At 37.2% G+C, this 22,791-nt stretch overlaps 1 protein-coding gene across 1 annotated transcript in view; it reads left to right on the plus strand.

Moving 5' to 3' along the window:
- The window catches only part of VIPR2 (vasoactive intestinal peptide receptor 2), a gene marked incomplete at both ends in the record, with an annotated part of 59,323 nt that overhangs the window by 22,486 nt on the left and 14,046 nt on the right, over positions 1-22,791 (plus strand). Inside the window, 2 exons of the mRNA XM_082015162.1 lie at positions 14,702-14,799; positions 20,117-20,258. Of these exons, the coding sequence (XP_081871288.1) occupies positions 14,702-14,799; positions 20,117-20,258 (240 nt within the window). The remainder of the gene's footprint in view (positions 1-14,701; positions 14,800-20,116; positions 20,259-22,791) is intronic.

Genomic DNA, 22,791 nt, shown 5'->3' on the forward strand with positions numbered 1-22,791 from the left:
CTCGAATTCGCTCAAAGTTCACTGATAGTGTTTAGGGTATGAAAGAACTTGTCTACTTCCACAGTTTGAATTGATTTTACTGAGAGTTAAGACGTTCAATTTTTATTCCATGTCAAATGGTATATTAGAAGGCTCTATAAAAAGAAATGCATTTGCATTTTGAAATGAACTATAAGTTCCTGATACAGCACCCTTAAGCAGAATGTTTTATTTTGTGTTAGATTTTCTGTTAGTATTCCTTAGTGCTCCTGTCTGTATTTATAGGGGACCAATTTGACAAATATGCCAGTGTCTGAAAAAAAAAAATCTGTATGTTGTTACCACATCAAATTGTAGATCTAAACCTTTATTATATACTTCCAGTCGCTTTCCTATAAGTAAACTCGTTACCGCTAAGTAAACCACGACACCACTATCCTTCAAGATCAAGTTTTAGATTCAATAAATAAGTGTCTTTTTTTCCCTTTAATATTTCTGTTGAGGTCACGGCAGCACAACGGGAAAATGAGTAGCATGATTTGACCATGCTAGAAACACAGGTCAAGGTGTGTTAATCCAATCCAAGCCTCACCACAATCTTTCTTTTCATATGGGCATATTTTGACATCTTCTATCATCTACACTGAACAAGCTAGGGATGTGTCCTGGCTGTCCTCAGAGGGTATTAAACTCTCTGTCAACATTATTAAGATACAACAAGATGCCTGGTGAATGTAAAGGACTGAAATGTGCCTACTTTACTCAAAATAATGACTGGGTCAGTTAAACCAGTCTTGTCTAATCTTAGTGGGAATTGGCCTGAGGTTTATTAGGTCACACAAAAAACAATATATACAAGTTACAGACTCTATGATTTGAATGCAAAGGGTCATACAAAGACAAATTCAGAAAAGAGAAAGATCCTCAGGGCTATTAACTGCAATGATATTGTTGCAGCTTGTACATAAGTAGAAGCATCATCTATGCAAGAAGTATTCCCCTTTTTGGCCAGTTGCCTGAAGCATTCGCTCTTAGGCTGGTGTCAGAGATAACTTCCTGGCTGTGCTACCCACTACCCAATACAGATACACTACTGTCCTGGTTTCAGCCAGGGTAGAGTTAATTTTCTTCATAGAAGCTAGTGTGAGGCTATGTTTTGGATTTGGGATGAGAAAATGTTGATAAGGTGCTGATGTTTTGAGTTGTTGCTAAGTACTCAAGGACAGTCCAGCTTCTCATGCTGGCCTGCAGCGAGCAGGCTGGGGGTGCACGGGAAGCTGGGAGGGGACACAGATGGGACAGCTGACCCAGGCTGGCCAAAGACATATTCCATACCATATAACGTCATGCTCAGTATATAAAGCTGGGACAAAGAAGAAGGAAGGGGTGGAGGGACGTTTGGAGTTATGGCGTCTGTCTTCCCAAGAAACCATTACGCGTGACGGAGCCCTGCTTCCCTGGAGATGGCTGAACCCCTGCCTGCCCAGGGGGAGTGGTGAACAAATTCCTTGTTTTGCTTTGCTTGCGTGCGCGGCTTTTGCTTTACTTATTAAACTGTCTTTATCTCAAACCTTGAGTTTCCTCACTTTTACTCTTCCAATTCTCTCCCCCGTGCCACCGTGGGGGAGTGAGCAAGCGGCTGCGTGGTGCATAGTTGCTGGCTGGGGCTAAACCACGACAACTACCCAAGACAAGTGGAGTCAAGACAGTGAGGTCAGCACTGACACAAACACTGTCTTGAATGTCTGTAGCTACCTTTAGAAAACAGTTACATTACTACTGTCTGCGAAGTGGATCATTGCACTGGACTAATGGATTGTTTGTATTGAGTCTAAATTGAATCCTTCCCTCTCAACAAAAAGTAATGCAGGGCAGCCATCTACCAATGGTTTTCTGTGTGCCTGAAATCATGCTATATTTATGTTACATTCTGCGTTTTTCATTACTTAATGATGCTACTGTTATAAAGACATACCTAAGGCAATAGTGGTTTCATCTTTTTTCGGTGATGTTTAGACTTAAGGTGAATTGAAGGAGAAACGTGTTGGAGAAGGGATATAATTAATTACTTGCATACAGATATTAAATAACATGAGGAATACCAATTTTATTACATATATTTTTATTAAATTCTATTTTGCTTTATACCATTTAAAAACGTGTAGAAGTACGTGATTAGGAAAAAGTAAATTGTCCACAACATGTAATCCATCTCTTTAACTCAGTTTGTATTTATTCTCTTGTAAGTAAGTACTACAAGATTTTAGAAATGGCTACTGTGTTGTTGAAGTTCATTTTGCAAAAGGAAAGGACTAGGGTTCTTTATTCCACTTCTATTTGCATTTGCTTGTTTCAGTGTTTCTAAGGCACTGATCTCATTTGCTAAGCCCAGTTCTGATTTTACAGTGTTTGTACAGTTTAAGGTTATCTGATATGTTCTTCTCTTATGAATATTTGGATATTATGGAATGTATTCTGACACACGTATCATGAAAATGTAAGACCACAAATTTTATATATGTAAGATATTAACCAATATATGTAAGTAATTGCATCTGCGAATACTATACTGTCTTACATACAGTATTACAGGGATATACTAGCACACTGAATAAACAAAATGAAGAGTCACCTGTGATGATAATGATCGTAAATACTTTAGTAGTGATCAGTTATATTTTGGGCTAAATTAATAAAGAGGTGTGGGGTTTTCTTTTACGTTAAGGATGACATCTGGTCAATAGTAAATCTTCTTTGGCCAAAGAATCAAGCCCTAAACTTTCTTCAGAGCGTTTTGTCCTTTCAGCACTGAATTACCCTCTCACCCCTAGAGGTCCTTCTAAGGCAGAGGTTGAAAGATCCACTGGGTAACTGTCAACTTTTCCTAGGAAGCTTCTGTGCTGTGTCTATTCTGTAAATAAACAGAAGACTTCTGTCACCTGAACTTAGTAAAAATAACATGAAACTAACTTTAAAGGAAACATTATCAGAAAAAAGTGTCTGTTCTAAGAAAACAACACACAAGTGTGCGTAAGAATAGATTTTACAAAAAAATGTATTGAAGACTAATTACACAAACTTGTACTAATCCAATTTATTTTTATTCTTTTAAAACCTGTTAACATTAAGTAGCCACAAAAAAAAGAGGAAATATCTTAGAATTAGGTCTTTATAGTCTAGAAAGCAGTTACAGACTCTGTAAATATTTCCATAAAATTGTTCTGAAAATCATAAGCCACTGATTTTTGCTGTGCCTGACTACCTATGGAGTTTAGCTTAGTGACTGTAATTTGAATATTTTCTTAAGAACTTTAAAAGTAAATTGTTGGATTTCAGTTTTGGAATCAGTATTGCTCAGATAATCTTGTGAATATTTTTCAGAGGCCAGCTGTTCCTACTACTGTTGCAAAAGTACTATTTTTGTTAGACATGCAGAAAATTTAATGGCATTTCAATTTCCATTTCATAATGGCATTTCAGTTTCCTATGCAGGACTCGAATCAGTTTATGCCTTGAATACAATAACAAAATCTAAATGAATTTTGATATTTATTCTGTATTAAAATCTTTTAAAACTATTATTTAGTTTTAAATTCTCTTTTGGTTAATCCATACCTTCTTTGCGCTCATTTTACTCCTGCCAATCTTGCAAATTTTTTGTTAAGTTCAGAGGTTTAAAGCTAAAGTTTAATTGAGAACTGGCTAATTATGGTTCACACAGAATAATAAATAAGAAATAAGATATGCCCATCTTACAGAAAAGACATTGATGTTTATGTGCTATCAGATTTGGTATTTCTTTGCCTATTTCTTTTGCAGCAATACAATGTAAAGAGTTTGTTTCTAAATGGTACTGTGTAAAATACAAAGTAGTGACAAATATATACTAGTTACAACTAAGTCAGTATTAATCTAAAGTAATTTCCTGGTTTTCAACTACTACAAAACAATGCAGAATTTAATTCTTTGTCTTTATGGGGGTCGTGTATATATTTAATAAATATAGAGTTTCAGAACACCATTTGCCAATTTTTTTGTTGAGTCACTAGGAGTTACAGAGGTCTTACAGGCAAATTGAGACACTTATTTACGCTAATACAGGAAATTTAAGTAGCAGTGTCATTGCATCTTCTTTGATGCTGAGTCTTATAAAGTGCTTCATGCTAATCAACTGAAATTTTTGCTTGCTTTTGAGAATCATGACACCTGAATTTAAATAATTATAATTTTGGATGTAATGCTTTCAAAATGTAGTAGTACTTACTTAGTTTTGCAGTAGTTTGAGAAGCAGGATTAATTTTTGATCAGTAGAAAATTTTAAAACATTTAAGATTTCTGACCATTATTATACTAGACCAGTAAAATGGTTTGAAAAAAAGAAATGTGCTCATTAGCCACAATTTCAAGTGTGGAATACGGAATAGTTAGAAATCTGTGTCATACGATGAAATAATTTCAATTGTATAATTATTTCTTATTTGCTTGTACTTAGTTTGAACAAAATGATCATGGTCAGTATTAAGGTAATGTCAAAGTACTCTTGGCTGATTAGCTTCCATCCTGACATATAACTCCATGCAGCTACTTCGTGTTTGTCCATTTGGCACATGAATGGCCAGCAGATACATTCAGTCCTGCTGACACTGACAGCTATTGTGCTGGACTGAAAGTACACAGGATTCTTGTTTTGATTTTAGTCAGACTATTTGTTGTAGGGGTCATGCGTGTGTACAGAATGCCAGAAACTTCATTTTAAATAGTGTTTTTTTTCTGGAGGAAGACAACCTCTTCTATTCTCCCTAGTGGGTAGAAGTGACGGGAGTCATTTTACATCCAGGCTGCCTGACGTTTACTGTCAAGCCCAAAATACATAGCTAGAGGCTAAACTAGAGGTGCAGTTACATCAGTGTTGCTGGACAACCGATGCTTTGTTAGAAAGTTCATGCCAGATTTCACCTTTTTTTTCCTTAATTTAAGAATTCTGAAACCAGATGCAAGTAAGATGGGTCCAGTTTCAAAAGATTCAGTCAATGGACTTTTTCTGAAATCAAATCTAGACAGATTTTTCAAGATGGTACGGAATGATAAAAAAATGAAATGAGTCCAACTATTTTGTTGGGCATGTTTTAATTGACCCAATGTTGTCTGAACCACAGCTACTTTCTTTATGCCAAAGTACAAAGCACTCTCTTATTATATAGTCTAATGGCTGAAAAATATTTATAGTATATCTTAAATTCTGTAATATCAACACCTGCCATGCAAGTTTGTTTATAGATGGCAACAATTTTGGTAAGTTTATGCAGCTGAATGCAATTTATGCATCTACGTCTGCAGCTGGAGTTATTAGACAACATTCGAGCTCCCAACTTGAATAATGGGGTTTTATGATGCCTTCAAAAATTGACAAGGTTTAGGACCTTTCTGCTTTCAGTTCTATGAACATAGTGAATATAGGTGGTATAGTTCCATCTATTTCAAGAGGTGACACATGGCTTATATATAGAGGGCATTGCTCTTGGGAGAATGTAAATATAATGGCTCGTGTATTTCTTGCCAGTGTTACAGAATTTGCTATTAGATGCTTTCTAAGGACTGAGATCATCTCAGTTGGAAGTTGATAAGAGCTGAAGCATGAGAGAACTGGAGTAAAGGGTGTCTCTAGTGGGAATCCTTTATTGACTTTCTGGACCGTTCACCATTCCCTTTATCAGATGCTTTTACTACTGACTTTGGAAATTTACTCCTTACACATAAACGTAATCTCAGAAATGCTGTTAGATAAATTTGTGTTGAATTCAGAGACTGCCTGCAAATCCATTTAATCTGCTTTCCTTCTCTTTGAATGTTTATAAACAATTTTTAAAAATAACATCCTTCATTTTTTTCTTTGTATGTTATTCCTTTTGTCTGTTTATTTGATGCCTTTGCAAACTGACAGCCTCCAAATTTGGTTAACTTGGCAGCGTGATGGCAGATCATAGTTTAGCCAGGCCAGTCAGGAGCAGACATGAAAGGAACAATTTGTCCACTTAACCATGAGCACTGGGGGGTTATGAATTAGGTATAAACTCTCCAGGACATTGTGGAGACATTGTTACAGACAGGTCAGTCAAGAATTTCATGCAGTATACTTTATTGGTAGAAACAGCAGACAATATTTTATTCATAAGGGAAGGACTCCGTCAGGCAAAAAATACCTGTCAATGATAATTGTTCTCTCTCCCTCTACCTGTTTGAGTTTAGATTCACATCTCAGGTAACAGAGGGTATGAGTCAAAAAGGCAAGTTATTCAGTTAGGTATTAAGAGGAGACATAGGTCTAAGACATTAATTGTAAGATAAAAAATGTGTTAGAGAAGGGATTTTATCTCTTAAAGTTCTTATTGAAACTTTTCCTCAAACAAATGTGACATAGGGATGCTACTAAAAACAACGAATTTGAAATTCACATCTTGGTTTTCTTTAACATACTATAAAATCATTCTGCATACTGTCTTCTGCAAGATATCCTTTAAGAGACAAACATGGGATATTTTGAACAAATATAACATCTTCAGTTTACAGTAGCTAGAATGGGAGGTGTGCTCACTACATGCTCTGTGCTCATTTTATATCTGGTGAGAATGACAACTCCTTTTGACCAATGTCTTGCTTTGAATGAATGTAAGTTACAACAGAAGAAACAAATTCAAAAGACTAAGACTCAAACTCTGGCTACCCAAAAACTTCCATCGGTTCAACTATGTGGTTTTGAAGTAAGCTGAATAATGTAAAACATGTATACTACATAATTATAAAACATAGTTTTTAATTTTATTTAAATTAAGTTTATTTGAATTACCTTAATTTCTAACTGACTATAAAGTATACATCATCTGTGTGCATAGATAGCTGTATATTCATATTAAAGCCCCTATCTGTTGTGGGAATGGTGCAAACCTGTTGGAGTGGGTCCCGGAGGAGGGCTACAAAAATGATCAGAGGACTGGAACACCTCTCCTGTGAGGACAGGCTGAGAGAGTTGGGGTTGTTCAGCCTGGAGAAGAGAAGGCTCCAGGGAGACATTCTTGTAGCCTTCCAGTACTTAAAGGGGGCTTATAAGAAAGATGGGGACAGGCTTTTTAGCAGGGCCTGTTGCGATAGGACAAGGGGTAATGGTTTTAAACTAAAAGAGGGCAGATTCAGATTAGATGTAAGGTAGAAATTTTTGGCAATGAGCATGGTGAAACCCTGGCACAGGTTGCCCAGAGAGATTTTAGTTGCCCCATCCCTGGAAACATTCAAGGTAATAATAATATAATAATAATTATTATATCTTTCCATGAGAAAACAGTATTTAAAGCATAGGTTAGTCAGTAGCTTCTGACACCTGACCTTTTAGTAAATTACCCTTTAAAAATGCCTCCTCCCTCACTTCCCTGTAATTTCTCTGTACCAAGCACTACTGTTTTCTTTTTCATTAGTCTTTAGCAACTTAAATAAAATATATAAAAAAAAACCTTTGAGATATGTGCTCATTACGTTACATGCTGGCATCAGTAGGACTGTGTGCACTTACCAGTAATAGTGTGGTGGCTGCTAATGAAAGGACACATCCCAAAACTGAGTTTTTTGAACAGTAAGCAAAAATATGTACTTTTGAATTTCATCTGACTAGATTGTACAATGTACTTGTCTGCATTTAATCCAGACAACCTATGCCTTCTCTACAGTCAAAGGAGATCTAGTCTTTGGAGCCTGGATGGAAATCAAATCACCCTAATTTCTTTGAACTGCTACAACCACAACGAAGCACATTAATCATAGTGTAGAAGAGTCTGTTCTTCTCCATCGGCTCTTGGGATACAGTGACTAATTCTGCTGCGTTGCTTACCTTTTAGAAAGATTATATCCCACAGTTACATGTATTAAGCTAAATGAGTTTTACCTTATTCATTTCACCTAGTCACCAGCAGTTACTTGAAAGGTTTTAAAAGAATATATTGTATTTTTCTTCATTATATTATTACTGAGAAAACAGACTTGTGGTATCAGAAATTCCATGAGAGTTGGACCTCAGTTGGAAAAATTCCAAATAAAAGGAAAACAAATGCCAGACTTCAAATGTTGGCCTTCAAAACAAGATGGGAAAAAAGAATAAAGGAAAAAATCTTAATGGAAATAAACCCCAAAGTTTTGTAGTGCTTTTACTGCTCAATGGAAAGCTGACCAAATCAGTGGAGAGACAGTGGGACAGTCATGTTGTCTAACTTTAGACATCTGTCATCTGCTTCTGCACTAGTCTCTCAAGGTTACATTTGCATTTAATGAAGAAAAAGTAGGTGTTTTTTACTTCACTCTCCTTCTAAATTATTTTAGATGCCAGTCTTAGGATGACATGAATAGCAATCTGCTGCTTCTATTCATTGGTTGTAAAGAAACTCTTGAGACCTAGCTCAGATGGCCTCATCCCTGCAAAATTCAGTGGCTATTAGTGCATCTGTTTCTTTACTGCACTGTCCTGCACTTTATTCTAACTTGTTTTGAGGAAGTAAACAGGGACTCTGCATTCCTGGGCATGGAGAGCAGCTACAGGAAGGCAAAATTGCTTATCATATAATCAATTTTATAGAGATCTCAAAGAAAATTATTCCACAAAAAATGGAAAAAATACTCAGTGGAATTACATAAACCTGATAAATTTCAGTGTTGTTACTCAGTGTAATGGACTCCAAGAAAAGGGGAAGTAAAAGATACATTGAGTTCAAATTATTCTTGATGTGAAGCAATGCAGAACATATAATCAGAATCAAAGCTTTCCCATGGGAACATTGGTCTGACTGCAATTTCCCAATAATGACTTCTGGCCCAGAATCATTCCTATAAAAATCTTAATGCATGCCATCTAAAGACTATAGTGACTGTGGATCGTTAGAGTCTGTAAATCAGTTGATTCTGAGTTCTCAGTTTATGAAAGTATAATGGGTGCTGTGTCTAGGAAAGGGAGGGGAGGAAAAGAATGTAGGAGCACTGCAATTCATTCTGAAATGAAGATGGGCAAAAATATGGAAAAAGTGAGCAAGGCAACACCGACTAAACATAGATACAAATTTGATATACTTGGCACCAAACAATTTACATATTTCCTAAACAAAAACTTCCAAGGCAAGACAAAAATTAAGGAGAATATACAATCTCTGTCTAGATCGTTATGCTTAGGCCTTTTAAAGGATTATTAACATCATAAAAATACAGTACATAGATGAGAAAATTATATGATAACACAAGCAGTGACTGTTTCATAAGTAGTCAACTTGTTGCATTGCAAATATTTGCGTCAGAAGAAGTGATCAGAGACAAGAGATTTGTTCTTACCCATTCAGAGTAGAAGCTGAATGTGAAACCTTTCACCTTATGCCTCAGGTTTTTTTATCTGGTGGACACTGGCTTGGCTGTGTTCAGAATATCAGAGCAGGTGCTGGAACAAATTTCTTGGGTCTCTCAGTCATGTCTGTGCCAACAGTCAACCACATGAAATTCTTTCTGGTTGTTTGCATCCCATACTTGCCACATATTTTAAAACCCGGAAAGATGAAATTTAACTTGCAAATAAAAATTCCTGAAGTTAGATATTTACTTGAGATGTAAGTGTCTAATCACTAGTGTGTGGAAACAGGGCTTGATGTGATTGCCTAAACATAGGTATCTAGTGCCATTTGACTCGCCACTGCCGTTCCAGCAAAGATGTCCTTTGTCACATCTGCCATGCAGGTGTCTTGGATACCATAGGACATGTCAAGTAGTACTAGGTGACTACATTTAGGCAAGAAGGTACGGTTTGTTCATTATGTCAGTGGACTTGTGTTGACCAAACGGTGATGTCTACTTAAAGGTGAACTGAATGTCTCTCATTGTCAAAATGACTGCATTTTTTCAGGTCTTGATTCTGTAATCAGTATCTCAAAGCTGTTCTTATCTCATATACTGATCTGAAATCAGCTGGTGGTAAATCTGGCATGTTCACTTCAGTCTAGTGGGTTTGTGGCTTCACTTTGTTTAGTCTGGCCGGCAAAAAAAGGCAATTTGATAATGGGGTTTTATTGCTTAGATATTTTATAACTAGAATGATGTTCTTCTCTATTTGGTTTTCCTTTACGTATTTGAAAGGAGAGAATGAGTATCAGTGAGTTGAGGTATTCTAGACTGATGAGCAGAATGCACACTTTTGACTGACTGTGATTTAAGACATTTAAGACATTAAACTTAAAGATGCTTATACAGCTTAACTGAATCATTGTGTGATAGTAAGATGTGTAGTATGTTTGCATTTGTGTATGTTGTACAGTCTGGGTTAGTCAAAACAATAAAGACACATTGCCATAGTACAATCTTTGAAATCCACTCTCTGCAGTAGATACAGAAACCCATTGGATGAATTAATAGTAAAGGATGTTATGACTCATTTTTGAGAAACTAATGTTATATTCAGTGTCAGGTAGAAGCCAAGAAGTTGAGTAATGGATTCTCAAAAATGTCAAGCATGCTCAAGAATAGCTACTTTCCATTGTTGAAAGGAAACTTGCAAGCTGAAATTACTTCTTATAATGCTGGACTCTTTGATCTCTGGTGTAAATATGGGATAAGTAGTCACTAGCAACAGAATTATAGAATCAAAATTGCTAATATCTTTATTGTAAGCTAAATGTATTTTATTAATTCAAATATTTTTAAGGATCCCTGCATCAAAATAACAGTGTTTCTAGTACTGTCAGCTTCCTAATAATTCCTGTGTATCATATGTGTGCAGAGTTCTTTACAAGATCTGCAGAAAAAGGGTTCAAGGCTGTTGTGGGTTAACCCCGGCCAGCAGCTCAGCCTCACACAGCCGCTGACTCACTCCCCCACAGTGGGATGGGGGAGAGAATCGGGAGGGTAAAAGTGAGAAGACTCATGGGTTGCGATAAAGACAGTTTAAGAGATAAAGCCAAAGCTGCTTGTGCAAGCAAAGCAAAACGGGGAATTCATTCACCACTTCCCATTGGCAGGCAGGTGTTCAGCCATCTCCAGGAAAGCAGGGCTCCATCACATGTAATGGTGACTTAGGAAGACAAATGCCCTAACTCCGAACGTCCCTCCTTCCTTCTTCTTCTCCCAGCTTTTACTGCTGAACATGACATCATATGGTATGGAATATCTTTGGTCAGTTGGGGTTCAGCTGTCCCGGCTGTGTCTCCTCTCAACTTTTTATCTACTTGCTGCTGGGGTGGTGTGAGAGGCAGAAAAGGCCTTGAGTCTGTGTAAGCACTGCTCAGCAATAACAAAAACATCCCTGCATTATTATGTGTTTTCATCACAAATGCTACGAGCTGCTATGAAGAAAATCAACTGTATCCCAGCCAAAACCGGTACAAAGGCCTAACCCAAATGTCAGCAGCAAAAAGGTCAGCACAAGATTGTTTCTGAATGAAGCAAGGAGGTGATGGGGGGAAGTTTAATGTCTAGCCAGCGGGAACTAATCTTAAGTCTGGAGTATAAAGACCATGGTACTTAACAGAAAAGTATACAGTTTAGTCATCTGTTTAACAGCACATGCATGAGTTGGCATGTGTCAAACTCACACACTTCTTGTCTCAGAGTTATTTCTGCTCCTTAGGCAAACCTAAGACTGACTTTGGAGCAGACCTTATAACCAACTCATAGCACAGTTTGGCTGCTCAGCAGCAGAATGGGACCTTACAGCTGCTTTAAGATTTTCTAGCACAATGAAAAGCCTCAATAGGAGGCAAGAAGTAATTTCTACTGGGCACTGTGAAGGGCCAGAACACAATTTACATCAGAAGTTCTGGTTTAAGAGCTTTCCTTTTGAAGGCTGTTAACAAATATAAATTACAGGACACCAGTGGTTATTTTAACATATTAGGATTTGTTAAACTACTTGGTAGTTCCCCGGATAAGAAGATGAGTAGTGTAAAGTTGTCCCTGTGTGTACTTTTACCAGGTGTCATGTCCATGGCTTTAGCATACCTGGGGAGACCTCTGTCTCTGCTCTGCAGTAATGTGATGTTGAGCATCCCTGTTACTATTAAAAGGGTATCTCTTCTAATCATTTTTTTCAGTGAAAGTGAACAGGAATACTTCCACTCAGTATTTAAACAATGCAGATTCATTGTCATTGCAACTTACTTTGCAAATGGCATTTATCTTTCTCAAGTTTACATGGTGGATGTTAAGAATTTTTGAGTTAAAGACCATTCAGGCTGCTATTTGTACACTCAGTAGAAATGTATTTTAATGGGGTCTGCAAATGCCAACAAGTTGATAACAAATAGAACATATTGTGGAACTGCTGTGCATAATTTCTAAGCTTTACACTATATTTGCAACTCCTGATGTGCACAAGGTCAGGAAATAAAAGTAATTTCCTTACAGAACGCTGATGATGGGCACAGTGAGGCTGACAAATTGCTAAATCATTTATCAGAGCATCCATTTTCCATGATTTTGCAGAGCAGGTCAGGTTCAATGAATGAAGGAGGGTGCCCAAAGTATTTGCAGTGTTCTTGGTGCTGTGGGCTGTTGTAATTGCTGCTGAGAAACAGTTTATCACTCGATTCCCAGAAAATTGCCTGTAGACTGGGTGATGTTCCTTTTGCTATGACAGAAGCCAAATTAAAGTAGCGTAGGGGTGCTCTGCAGTGCTTATCTGTAGGCATAGTTTTCAGAGTTGTCCAAAAATGAGCCAAACTGGGGAATATAATTCTGCCATTCTAGCAGGGAGTTCTTCAGAACCGATTTTATGTGAAATTATGTTAATTTTGAAAATAATATTTTTAGAATTGTATTTGAAAACAATTGTAGAAACATTGTTCAAGAAACATTGGACTACTTAGAGTCCTATTTAGCAAACACGGGATTCATGGGGAAAACCAGGATCTTTGGGGGCATTCGTCTAAGTGCAAGCATTTGTACACTCTGGGTAGCTACACTTGAATTAGTCACTATGGGGCCTTTTCATTGTCTGCAGAAATATATCTAATGAAGTCCATGTTGACTGCTTACACAGATACAAGAAGTGCTTCCTAGATGACCCTATGAAGAGACCCTACATTGCCTTAGATGTTTATATTTGCAGTGTAGACACCTAACACTAGGTGAAATAGAGCCTACAATTTATGGCCACAGAGAGTGCCTAGGAATGAAGTGGGGCTTTGCAAATATACAGCAGACTCTATAGAGAGCAATAAAGTAATACTTTAGGTTTTACCATTTTAACCAGCCAGGGACACCAATTAAAAAAAAAAAAAAAAGCAGGATTTTCACTGACGGACTTTCTTACCATCATTGTAATGCCACTGGAAACTTCATTAAGTCTGTATGTTCCTTCTTTCGTCTCCGCAGTAAAAGAATATCATGTAAAGCAAACAAAATATTAACATCAGGACTGTTGTCAAAAGGGCCAGCCCAGCTTACTTCTCTAATTAAAAAAACTTACTTCTCTAATTTTGGTTTCCTGTGACACCTCATATTCCGCTTTTAGCTCCTAACAAGCATGACATTTGCTATGAATATACTTAAGATCTATGGCAGTTATGTTTCCCTTGTTTTTTGCCTTTAATCTATGATAGTGCAGTTTCATTTAACATTTCATTTAGTCTTTTCTATATCTGTGTAATATTTTCTAAGTTAATGTCTAGCTAATTTCATCATGAATTGGGATTGCTAAAGTTACCTCTTTACTTGGCCTTTTAAATGCTATAAAAATGAATATATTTAAGTGATTTACTTTTCCTTTTGCTATCATTTATTTAAAAGTATTGCTTCCTTGCTACTTTTTAGAAATGTTGTTCAAGAAGGTGAGTGATTTAACCATGTGCACTAAATATTGAAATTCTGGCTGTTATTCATAGCACATTCTACACTGCTATTAAAAACTTTTCATAACATAGTGAAAAACTTTACAATTTTAATATTTTATCTACCTTCAGTGGAAAATGATGTCAGTCTAATGACTTTGTTATAGGCATAAATGAAAAAGCGGCTTAATTCTGGGAGTATTTAGCATTATTTTTCTTGATGTTGTCATTCAGAATAGGATTTAATGTAATATGTAGCTGGGAAATTTACAGATAACTGCAGTTAATCAGTGGACTGTGCACTTCAGCCTACTTTTACTCTGTTGAAAAATTTCCTTTCCAAGTTTTAGCAAGTAACTTTACTAAAGAGAGAAAGAGTTCCTTGGGTCACAATTTAATAAAGTATTTGAACATTTAGATTAGGAAATTAATGAGACTTAAAAACATGTCTTTGAAATTAAACTAAAGTATAAGTGCATTACGAAGTACACTGGAGAAGGACTGAGAGAGATCCTCTCTTTCAGGGATAATCCATTCTTTCAAACTGTGGCTCATTCTTCCCAGTTTCATTGTGCTTATGAAAGTTGATGAATCGGATATTTTCTATGACCTCATTGACATGGAATAATCAGCTGAAATTGTACCAGCTTGTGTGTCTAAATTTTGAGTTCCTGAGGCTGAATTTTCTACTGAGGTCAATTGGCTTGAGATGTTGCATTGCAAAAGTAGGTTGGAATAAAGCTACATTCTCATCATGTACTGCAGAGCAAAGAGTGAAAATAATGCTATTTATTTAGCCTTCAGAGCTATTTAAAGGAAAATTATATTATTTCACAGTCAATTTTACATTGAGTAAGTGGTTTCTGCATATGTATTTTTCTGTGCAGGTCAACTTCTATGTAAGGGTGAAGGCAATTTATACCCTTGGACACAGCCTATCTCTGATTGCTCTTACAACAGGAAGTATAATTCTTTGCCTTTTCAGGTATGTTATTTTTCATGAGTAAATTGAACAATGATAAGACAGTTTTAACTGTTGTCTGATTGCTCAGGTATTTAGAAAATGTATTGTTTTTACACTTTGCTCAATTAAACAGCTGACAATAATGTAATGCGAACTTGATTTGTGCTAGCACCAGTCATACTAAAAAATTTCAAAGCACTTTACAAATTTAAAGATATTACAGGCCATGTAATAAACAATAGTCATTTAGGAATGGATTATATAAAGCATTTTCTATTTGATTATTAAAATTGACACCTTGAATTGCTCTTGAAAATTAGTAGGATGCTGGTCTCAACACTGAACAAGTGGGCAGCCATATTTTTCAGAAGTTTCTCAGTGGTCTCCAGGGCTACTATAATCAAAGGTAATCATTAATTTGCCCAAGTGGGGTTGTAAAGGTATGGATAATTGTGCTGAAGGATAGTGGTGAGTTTTTTTTAGGCAGTGTTAAGGAAAGGCAGTACTGTCTTTTGGTTTTGCCTAATTTCTGGGAGTTTTCTGAGACTGAAAGCAATCTCCAGCTGGTAAAAGACATTGCAAAATGCTATTATCAGTATCATAGCTTTTCTCAGTCTGTCCACCTTCATGCCTTTATGTATCACTTCTACCTGTCTAATAGAATAGCCTTTGTATTGTCCATTATAAACTTCACACAGTTTTTCCATTCCACTCTGCAGCAAGAAAAACAAGAAAATGCATTTCTCAGATTTGCTAGAAAAGCAGTACACATAATATGTAGAGGAGAGCATGTTGTTTGTCAGAGCCTCATTCCTTTGATGAACTGTTCCTATGGTGAATTCTGTAAGCCTTTCAGTCTGCCATGAAATTGTCAATATTTAAATATTCAGAGACCATACAGAGCAGATACATAACCCATAATTATATTTTGGGATACCTTTGATAAAATGAATTGAGTTACTCATGGTTATCTTCTTTCTACTAGCAAATGCTACAGGCAGATCTTGCATTTTCAAAACTGCTAAAACCTAATAACACATTTAAGACAGTGTGTTATGGACATCTGAATGTTGTCCGTCTCTGGAAGTCCGTTCTAACAAACAGATCAAGAATTTCAGAAGTGTACTCAAAACCTTCAACTTCAGTTTAAATATCCAAGCTGAGAACTCCTCAGTCTCTCTGTTGAGTCAGTGGAAAGGTCCAGGCTTTTTTTCAGGGAGTCTTCTAAGTCTCCTCCTAAAGAAGCCTATTTCTTTGTTATCTACAGGGAGTGCATGGGCCTCCTAACATGGTGACTTCAATTAGGAACCCAAATATGTTGTAAAAATACCCAATTCAGTATATAGTTTCCCAAGCATGTAGCAAGCAGCCAGTTACTATGGAAGACTTCAGCTGAAGCAATTGCAAATTATCAATAATAGAAGTGAATACAAATGCCTATGTGTGTATGTCTGTTTGTCCCTCACATATCTTGTAGGGCATACCTACATACATAATGGTCATTTTTAAGGACAGAGTTTGGAAAATAAGAATAAAAGATCAGTCACTCACCCCTGAAACACATTCACCTTTGAATGTAACCAGCAAACTTCCACCTTGCTGTGTTTAAAAAGGAGAGCAAAGAACTATTCTAAGTGAAGCTATCTAAAGGAGATTTGGTAGTTAAGTAGTGAGTTAAAAATGAGAGGTTACTAATGCAGGAGGGTTCTAAGAATCCTGACTTCATCCAGCAGGATTAGGATTTGAACTCTGGCTATTAATAACAAGAGATTATTAAAATTGTGCATTGCTGGGTTTGTGTATATGTGCTTCAAATTATACTGCATTTAATCTTGAATATGTGCAGTATTTTTAATGAAAGAAAACATGGAATAATGTGGAGTTTAATTTAATTGTAGGTAATGTGTTCATGACAAGGAAGTGGAAATTCCTTTTTAAGTATTACAATTTGACTTCTGCAGTCCATTATATATTGTTATGTACTGTCTGGCTGAACAGATACAGCCTCAAGGCTTTGCAGTTGTTCACAGTATCAGTTATAAGCATATGAAAGGCAGAACTGTGGGGTAGGGAAAGGAGAGTTGTTTCTGAAAGTTTCCATGCAGTTGCAATATTCTGTTTTGCATTTCTTCCAAAGATGCGATTTGATTTTATTCTTTATGTAAACATCGTATGGGTTCCCATTATTGATATCTGTAAAGCACACATTTAGAAGCATTGTAAAAGGAAAGTTTTTTATATTTGGCTAAACTTTTAATCTCAAAACAAAGACATAGAACGTGAATATCTGTAAATAACTTGCCAGACTAAGCTGACAGCACTTTTCAGGTTACTGTGGTGCCACTCTCCACATAATACTCTATGTACTTATTCTAATTAAAGCATCCAGAGGATAGCAGTCAATGGCTCAATGTCCAGATGGAGATCGATGACAAGTGGTGTCCTTCAGGGGCCTGTATTGTGACCAGTACACTTTAATATCTTCATCAATGACATAGAGGGATCGAGTGGACCCTCGGCAAGTTTGCAGATGACACCAAGCTGAGTGGTGCAGTTGACACACCTGAGGGATGGGATGCCATCCAGAGAGACTTGGACAATCGCGAGGAATGGGCCCGTGTGAAACTCATGAGGTTCAGCAAGGCCAAGTGCAGGGTCCTGCACCTGGGTCAGGGCAAACCCCGGTATCAAGACAGGCTGGGGGATGAAGGGATTGAGAGCAGCCCTGCCGAGAAGGACTTGGGGGTACTGGTGGATGAAAAGCTGGACATGAGCCAACAATGTGCACTGGCAGCCCAGAAGGCCAACTGTATCCTGGGTTGCATCAGATGAAGCATGACCAGAAGGTCAAGGGAGGTGATTCTGCCCCTCTGCTCCGCTCTGCTGACACCCCACCTCGAGTACTGCATCCAGCTCTGAAGCCCTCAGCACAGGAAAGATACGGACCTGTTGGAGCAGCTCCAGAGGAGGCCACAAGACTGATCAGAAGGATGGAACACCTCTCCTGTGAGGACAGGCTGAGAGAGTTGGGGTTGTTCAGCCTGGAGAAGAGAAGGCTCCGAGGAGACCTTCTTGCAGCCTTACAGTACTTAAAGGAGGCTTATAAGAAAGGTGGGGACAGACTTTCTAGCAGGGCCTGTTGTGGTAGGACAAGGGGTTCTGGTTTTAAACTAAAAGAGGGTAGATGAAAGGTAGAAATTTTTGACAATGAGGGTGGAGAAACCCTGGCACAGGTTGCCCAGAGAGGTCGTAGATGCCCCATCCCTGTAAACATTCCAGGTCAGGTTGGACAGGGCTCTGAGCAACCTGATCTAGTTGGAGATGTCCCTGCTCATTGCAGGGGGCTGGACTAGGTGACTTTTAAAGGTCCCTTCCCGCCCAAACTGTTCTATGATTCTAATTGGTATCATTCTGGTATAACATTTTGCTGTTGGAGATACTGCCAATTCATAAGGCACATTCTTGCTTCTGCAAACTTAATTTATAAACAGCAAAGCTAATTTCAGTTTAGTCAAAAGAAGTTGCTTTACCCTTCTTAGAATCCAAGTTTCTATTTCTTCATTTTGAATGTCTAAGTTTTAATGTATCATAAAGTTGTAGAAAAGTAGAAATCAAAATGACTGAACATAAATAGTATTTACAGATATTTTTTAAAAGGTTGGTTTGTTCCACCTCAGAGTGAAAATAAATTGTGGAACAGCTTATTTCTACCTAACACTGACATTCTAGATCTTAGTGTAGCTCTTGCTGTGCTTCCTTCAAGGTTACTCCTGTATAACATAACCTTCCAAAAAACTACGTGTTTATTACCAAGGAGAAAAATACAAATCTTCAACATTTTTATAAGATGTGATGTCATATGCATCAGCTGTCTGTAAAAGTTCCTCACATGGTAGTTTTGTATCATGAGGTAGTCATATCAAAGGAATCAGCATGACAGCTTTTGTTTCATTGTTGAAGAACAGAATTTCTTTGTTATTCTGAATCATCATATATAAACCAAATAAAAATACTGTCTTGCCACTACCTCTAAAATGTTGGTTTGACAGCCTTGTATATATCCAACATTTATTATTTCAGGTACTGAATGGCATGAAGAACTTACCATGTAAATTAGTTACTCAGGAAAATTATTTTCCTCCCATTTTCACCTTGCATGTATCTCTGAGTTCCATAGGAACATATGATGCAGTCCAACGTAATAGAGGTATTTCAGTTTTTCTCAGAACCTGTTTCAGCAAAGGACAAGCATAGCCACAGAAATCCCTGTATTTTTGACAACTGCTTTAAGTTCAGCCTGGTATTATGTTATTTGCCAAACTGTGGGATAGCAAGATGGATCTGTTATTTATTTCCCTACACTCACTGTAACTATCCTTGCTTTAGGAGTTTCAGAAAGGATTATTTCCTGTTCTTTTGTAAAAACCAAAACATGAAGAATGCTTGGAGGCTGACACTGCACATCACTATAACATCCTATTGCATCTTCATTCTTTCATGCCTCGTACTTGCTGAAATGCCCTAGCTTCTGGTTTATTCCCAGGTGCAGTTCAAGGTGCTGGTTTTGACAAAAAATGCTTCCTAGCAGTTTGATTTCTATTTGAAAATTCTATTTGAAATTTCTGTTTTCTATTTCTATTTTTCCTTTGATTTGCTATTAAAAAATTCTGTTGAATGGGACAATCTTGAAGGGAATGTCTTTTAAGTGAAAAGCCCTCAACTTATAACTTGCTTCCCCTGAGCACTCATTCCTACTAGGAATATTTAATTTGTCATTTGTTTGTCAGGCTTTCACATGGCTGCTGGACTAAAGAAGAGAAGTTTTATGTTGCACTGGATAGAAAGGATAAGCGATCTAATGTTTGGAATTCATTTTTTAATTTTTCCTGCATACATTCACATCACAGGATGAAAATACATTATATAGCAAAATGCAGTTAGTTAAACAAAAAATTAAACCAGAAAGTAATAGATGAGAGCAGGTCTGAAATATATGCAGGATAACCAGGGTTTTATTTGCAAGAAAAACACTGGGATGAGTGCATACAGAGAAGAATAGTCTAATAATCTATTTTTATTGTCAGTTTATGCTAAAGTGTAGGAGAAATACCACTGGAATCTTTTGGTCTGTGATACTGAAAAGGAGTAAGAGATATTTATTTTTATATTTTGGACAGCCTGAGGATGATAAGACAGCACTGACAGTATGACAGTGGAGGAAAGGGTAGTCTCCTATTTGAGGTTCATATTACTAAGAAACAACTGGAGAATAATAGAAGTCTGTTCAAGAGCTTTCTGTCTTGAAATCTAAAATGCCTGTTTTTAAATCTCTTCTTAGAAAACTTCATTGTACTCGGAACTACATCCATCTGAACCTGTTCCTCTCTTTCATTCTAAGAGCAATCTCTGTTTTAGTCAAGGACGATGTTCTCTATTCCAGCTCCAACACAGCTCACTGTCCAGAGGATCAAACCTCATGGGTAATAAACCTCATTTGCTACCTGGTATAATACTGTTGTGTCACTAAATTTTCCTCCCCAGTCCTTTTAAATATTTAAGAGTACCAAGCTCTCAGTGTAGACAATTCTGTAGAGAATACAATGACTAGCAAAATGATCTTTTAGAAGTAGCCAGAGAAAGAAGATTGCAGGACAAGTAAGAGTATTTAATGTTGTTTTGCATGTCCATGAAGGGACAACATGTCATCTGCCAAAACAAATCATCACCAGCTGTAGCTCAGAATAAATATGGCCACTGCATTAATCAGCTGGGAGAGTTTCAGATAAACAGGAGTGCCATCAGCTGTGAATCATTAAAGGTAGCTCATCTGGAAAAGTTCCAGCAGCTTTATCAGGGGTCCAGGAATTGGATGGGTATCAATCGAGGAGATAAATGAGTCAGGAAGTTACATATTTCCAGGAGTTGTCTTTATTAACTCCTCTGTACTTTCTGGCTGTGACAGAAGTGTTGTCATCTGCATTCTTGGCAAGCTAACACGTTTACTGCATTTTCATGCACAGGGTTAAAAAAATCTCAAGTCTTGTTGTTAAAACACTGACCACTATATGATAGTCCCCATTCTCTAGCTCCATTGTTTCAGTCAGAAGTGCTGCATAAGAACCCTACAAATATTGCTGAATACCTTCTGAACTTAATTTAGTACAGTTAAAGCTTGTGAGAAAAAAATGGAAGGAAGATGTTTTTATATTGATGAAGACATAAAGTTCTTGGCAGTCACTACCAAACTGTATGTATGAATTTGTAATCTGGGATATTTCTAAGGAAGACAAATAGGCTCTGAGTTAGTAGACCCAAAGTAGGCAGAGTAGTTAGTAGGCAGACTGCCAGGGGTAATCAAAAGTTCTCGGGTCCTTGAGAGATTAGTCAATGGACCCTCAAAATACAACTTGATTTCTGCAATTTCTTTTGTTCTCCAGATATTCTTGGCTGCAAAGCCTCATACCTTCTTATTTGAATATGTCTAGTTTTGTGGACCGTTGAGTAATTTCTGTTGCATTGTATGTGGGTTGATCTGACACCAGCTTGGCAAGGCTATTTTGTCTTGCATTGGCTGATGCTACCTTTCTTACGTAACAGCAGGCGTGGTTTGCCCCTTTTGTCACGTATGTGATGTTCCACAGTTCTGTTATATGCACAGATGTCCAAAAAGCACACAATTCAAAATGCAGTGTAGCTAGGTTCTGGATCTGAATGACACAGAGCTATAATTTTACTGACAGATACCTTTGCTGTTCAGCATCTGGAAATACACCTGATACAGAATTAGCTGCAGAAGGAAGGGAAAATATTTTGATGTGGGGTTCTGGTATGTAAATCGAGAATATAATACAGGGGACTATTGTAATTTAAAAGAGATTGCAAGAATTTTAGACTTTGACTGCTAATCTAGTTGCAAGTAGTCAGAAGCATAAAGGCAAGTCTCAACTTGCATTTTGAAATGTTAAATTTCTCCATGTTCTCTGTGTTAAATTTTCTGGCCCATTACTGGTCTGCAATGGATATCCCTTCAGTGGATACAAAGTCCAGAGGTAAGATGAGATGACTGGCTGCTGTCTTTCTCACTGAACAGTTTCTCTCATCCGCTTTAAGACTTTCTCTGGACATGCCTGTCTCTCTTCATGAGCTGTATAAGGAGCTAGCTGGCTAGCAGGTGGCTAGTAGGTGGCTAGCTTTCACCACAAACCTTGCATGTAGGCAGCTAAAATTATGTGAAATGAATTCACGCCTTTGGGCTCTTACTTGGCTATGTATATAGGCATGTACACAGCCATAAATATAGGCATGTATGTTACTTGGGATGCACTGAGATATCTGCGACACCAAAAGGGGCTGCTGGATACAAAGAAGTATCTCTAGGAGGTCTGGCTTAGCAGCTGGTGGCTGGGGTCCCTGAGGGCATCTCACTTCATAGTAGACACCTATGTTTAGACAGAGGAATCAGTCACTGAATGAGCAAGTTACCTACTTAAGTATTTGATGCACTTGGAATTGTAACAGAAACAGCAGAGGTATGGAGGCTATTAAAAATGGGGAAGGGATTAAAACAGGCAGAAACTAGAAGTTTTATTTCATCCATTTTATGTAGTCCAATGTCCATTGATTTTATCATATGATCACATTTCTCAGCTCAATCTCAGCAGAAACATTTTATGTTCAATCCTCGCATCCCAGATTCCTGCTGGGAAGTACCAAAGTAGCAGCAGCCAGCACTGTGGAACATCAGAAGCACAGACATCTGAAAATTAATTCTGAAGAGCAGCACACAGACTATAAGTGTATTGGGACTTCATTTTATGATACATGCTCATGAGTTTTGTTACTTAAGAAACACTAAAGCATTTTCTAAAGGGAAAACATAATTTTTAAAAGTCTAGTCAACTTTTTTTTCTAATTAGGGTATTCATCATGTAAAGTTATTTTTATCACTCAGTTTCCCATTTAGCCTTGAAAAATTCATAAAGCAGTTTCTTTGTTAGTTTTTACTGTGTTAGG

This window comes from Phaethon aethereus (genome assembly GCF_964289735.1).
Source record: "Phaethon aethereus genome assembly, chromosome: 2".
NCBI classification, from domain to species: domain Eukaryota; kingdom Metazoa; phylum Chordata; class Aves; order Phaethontiformes; family Phaethontidae; genus Phaethon; species Phaethon aethereus.